The 4,526-nt window shown below is 40.2% G+C and overlaps 1 protein-coding gene across 1 annotated transcript; it reads left to right on the plus strand.

The window, feature by feature from the left end:
• The first annotated feature begins 951 nt into the window (after positions 1-951).
• LOC116889782 (ribosomal RNA small subunit methyltransferase H-like) lies at positions 952-2,001 on the plus strand. The gene has a single exon (XM_032890634.1). It carries the CDS (start codon positions 952-954, stop codon positions 1,999-2,001), a length of 1,050 nt encoding a protein of 349 aa, XP_032746525.1.
• The last annotated feature ends 2,525 nt before the right edge of the window (positions 2,002-4,526 follow it).

The raw sequence follows: 4,526 nt of genomic DNA on the forward strand, positions 1-4,526 counted from the left end.
TCTAGGGTTCTGAATATGGAGTTTCCCATGGTTATTTCGTTTCGGAACGCCTTTCCAATCTGAGCTATTGCGAAGGGTAGTTTGGCGGAAGTGAGCCTTTGGACGTGTTTGAAGTTGATGAAAATACTCTGGGCTGTTTCGGGACGAAGATATAGATTTTCCTGGACGGTTTTGAAAATTAGGTTAAACTCCCTTGGTTCAGTCCACTTTTTACCACCGCAGTTAGGGCAAACCCTGTCAGGAACGTGATCTTCCCTATATCTTTTCTTGCATTGGAGACAATCTATAAGAAAGTCATGGAAGTTGTCAATGTGGCCGGAAGCATGCCAGCAAGCTTCAGACCCGAGAATTGATCCTTCCATGGGATAGACATTGTCGTGAGCGGCAACGAAGAAGTTCTCCCATTTTCTTTTGATATTTCCCTTGAGGAGAACACCGAGTGGACCGTAGTCGTAGAGTCCTCTAAATCCTCCGTAGATCTCGTTTCCGGGAATGATGAAGCCGGTGTTTTTTAGGTATTCGTCCGTTTTATTTGACATGTGCAATTGCTCGATTCAACTGTATTTTTAATATAATAGAAAATACCAAGTGGTAAAAAGTGGTAGATGATTCACTACTCTTCATGGGAGAGTTTGATGTGGCGATAGACGAAAAGAACAGAGTGATGATTCCTGCAAGATGAAAAAGCTATGTGGATATGGAGATGATACTTTGTCAGGGTTTTGAGGGAGCACTTGAGTTACGAAATCGGGACACTTTCAAGAATTATGTAAAGTTTATGACCAGTGGAAAAACTAAGCTCCAGGACGTTAGAAGAATTCGACGTTGATTGATCGGTGGTTCCAGAGAGGTGAAGCTGGACAAATGACATAGATTTGTGATACCTACAGGCCTTGAAAAGAATTTTAAGGACTCGGTTATTATGAGGGGATTAGGGGATTATGTAGAGATATGGGAAAAAGAAACATTCAGAAAATGGGCCGAAGACCAAAACAATTCTCTAGAAGCCGCAACAATCAGTTTGACCGCAAATTCCGGCAGTCTTGGAATCGACTAGTAATAAGACCTCACATGACACCACCAGTACTTCAGCACATCCCGGTGATGGGTGAAGAAGTAGTTAAGTATGTTGTTAGAAAGAAGGGAGGAATATACGTTGATGCCACATTTGGTGGAGGAGGACATTCCAAAATCATTCTTGATAACCTTGACGAAAACGGAAGACTTATAGCCTTTGACATAGATGATGAATCCATAGAGAGGGGAAGGAAGTTGGAGAAGGAGGATTCTAGATTCACTATCGTGAAGTCCAACTTTGCCAACATACAAAACTATTTGGAAAAGAATGGAATAGGGAAAGTAGACGGAATAGTGTTTGATTTGGGATTGAGCACATTTCAACTGATGGACGAATCCAGAGGATTCTCATTCAGAAATGCCAATTCCTTCCTGGACATGAGAATGGACAGCACTATAGGAGAAAGTGGAGTGGACATACTAAATTACGGCTCAAGAGAAAGGTTAACCAAGATATTCAAACACTACGGTCAGATAAGTAATCCATCCCGAATAGTTAACAACATTTCCCTTTTCCGAAAGAAACACGGCACCATTACCACCGTCGATGACTACCTGCAGATTATTAGTGTTTCCTGTGGTAATCCAGCAGAAAGCATCAAATACATAAAGAAATGCTTCCAGGCACTACGAATAGAGGTGAATGGAGAATTGGTTTCTCTGTCTAGTGCCCTTGATACTTTAGCGAACATAGTTGCCAAGAACGGTGTGGTTTCCATAATTACCTTTCATTCTCTTGAGGAAGAAAAGGTGAAGATGTGGAAGAAAAAGAACTGCAACCCCATCATCATCCAGGACTACGGAAGTAATGTGGGGAATCAATTTGCGCAACTAACTCATGGATGCATCTTCCCCAGCGATTTGGAGAAATCCGAGAATTGGTCCTCACGATCCGCCAAGATGTGGGCGTTTGTTAAGAACTAGATAATGAAGACACTTTTGATGTCCAAAGGCAGGAAGTTGAATGAATAGGGGACATTCTACCTCCTGTATGGCTATCCCATTAGCCTCTAAGGTAATGGGATCAGGTTTTCCCTGAAGGATATTGTTCGATTACCTATCCTTATAGCCGATTATATTTATTCCACTATGCAAGGGGCATAAAATTCCATAATGAAAATATTGCGAAATAGAATAAAGGTAAATTTATTAAGGTTTAAGGGAGATCATCCGGAATATGTCTCCTTCAAATGCTTTAGTCCCGGAAAGAAGTGTGTTTTCTATAGGAGCGGAAGGCACTTCCATAAAATGCCCAAATACAGGGAGTACTGGTGGAATGATCTTAAGTTCTAGAAATCATCAAAGAATATTTCTAGAATCCTTTCGATATCAGATGGGATATTGCTTGGTGAATAGTCCTTCTTTTTACTTTCGAAACGGGATTCTTCCATACGATCGTCATCTTCAACCTCAACTTTTACTGCCCTAACTCTTTCGTATTTCTTCTCTTCGGAATTATCGGATTGGGATTTACTTCTTACCCATCGCTTTATACCGGCAATTGCTTCATGCCTTATTCCGTTGTATAGGTACCTAATATTCTGCCCCGTTATCTTTAGTCTATGTTTAAGGGCTTCCTTTATTTCTGTTCTAAGCATAATTTATGTTTATATCATTAGGATAATTGATCGAAGGGGTCCCACAGTCAATAATTAGAATCTTGTATATGGAATTGCTTCTAAAGACAAAAAAAATAGAGGCATTCAACGCCTTCTTTTCCTGACAAAGATCCTTCATAAAGTTCTGATTTGCGCTTTTTTGCATCCAGTTCTGTGCAGCATTTATATGCGCCATAATCGGGTCATCCGTCTATCCTGATCACTCAACTTGGCTTCTGGAATTTCTTTCCTTACCCATCGGATTACCTAATGACGACGCTTTTCCCTATCACATAATGGCCTGAATATTTCTGGCCATCCATTCTTTAACTGTTTTGGTTGATTTTGTAAAGTGTCGGGATCTAATGATCATGATCCGGAAGTTTGAGGGGGTCGATCCAAACTCCATACATCTTATGGTTATGAAACGACGTCTAAAGACCGTCATGGTATGTATTATCCTTAGTCTCTTCGCTCAAATGATCTACGGCATTATCTGGTGGGTCATTGCTGCCTTTGTGCTTGTTATGAAGGTGTTATTTATAAAGAGAACTCTGTTTTTTCACGACATGCTCTGCGATAAACTGTCCATCACCTCACTCCATATGGATATAGGCGATTAGGAATTAGGGCAACAGTCTTTAATTCCTTTGAACCAATCTTCTATCTTGGTTATTTTGGGTTTGGAACTGGTGTCATTTTCTTCTCTGATGTCTATGAGATTTCTACCAAGTATGCACTCTATGTCATCGGTGTCCGAACAACAGGATTTTCAGGAAGAGGTTGTGCTGTCTTTTTTCTGAAGAGATAACTTTTTACTATGACTGTCCATTTCTTTAGACAGGGTGTCAATGAAATTTTTCTTGGACGCTGAAGTTGTGTCTTGGGACTTTCCATTAGACTTGTGGACAAACGTTAACCTCTGGGGTATGTTAAAGAAGAAGTATTTTTTACCTTCAGTCATTTGGTGATTTTGATCCTTCTCGCTTTCGGAATCGGGATTTAGAGATTTGTTGTAGTCGGTCAATTTGTAATAATAGTCTACGAAGCTATAGAAGAAGCTCCCTACGAAGGGTTTGTATTCGGGTGTAGATGATGAGGAATTTTCCTGTTTAAGATCATCAAAACTAAGATCCAGCAACTTTATGTGGGACATTACTGGACTAATGTAGTTTCCGTAGGAGGAAGTCTGCAGATTGGGAAGGTGCATGTAGAAGGTATTTTGCTTTTTCTTTAGTTGGTCAAACTTGCATTCCTTTGATGCATCTTTACAGCAACATTTATCATCTGCATTGTCGCTTCAGCAGCATATGCAAGCGGATTTTTCGCAGTCGCATTGCTGATTTTTACAACAGTCTTTACATTTATTGTCCTTGCATATATTTCAATTTTCTTTCTCCTTCTTCCATCTCTCCTGCTTAATCAGATTTAGATTGTGCTGAAGTTTGTTGTATCCGTTTCCCAATCGAAATAGAGTACGATACATTGTCTTGTCTTTATCATCTGTTAATTCAGCGAGATATTTTCATTTGTAATTCTTTTCTTCAGTCCCCTCTCTAATCCTGAAGTTACTCTCTGTAGCCGAATCCAGTTTCATCTTCAGAACCTTACTGTTAGTTCCGTCCTTATCATAGAAATGAACTTCTATCTCTTTCAGGTCACCCACCATACCCGATGTGGAGAGCCATGCACCGGTCGTAGTAGTAAGGAGTAGTCCAGTTATGGCCGCAGCGACAGTCCCCTTTCCCATGTTCTAAATGTCATACTTATTCTACTCCAGAGGTATCCTTATCGGAATACAGAGCAGAATTATCCGTAAATTATGTTTCTGGAACCCATGGTTGAATTATC

Source organism: Rattus rattus, unplaced genomic scaffold (assembly GCF_011064425.1).
Source record: "Rattus rattus isolate New Zealand unplaced genomic scaffold, Rrattus_CSIRO_v1 flattened_line_150354, whole genome shotgun sequence".
NCBI classification, from domain to species: Eukaryota; Metazoa; Chordata; class Mammalia; order Rodentia; family Muridae; genus Rattus; species Rattus rattus.

Bases quoted from the DNA above. Each gene is read 5' to 3' on its own strand.
- LOC116889782 (XM_032890634.1), top strand. From the start codon at position 952: ATGGGAAAAAGAAACATTCAGAAAATGGGCCGAAGACCAAAACAATTC.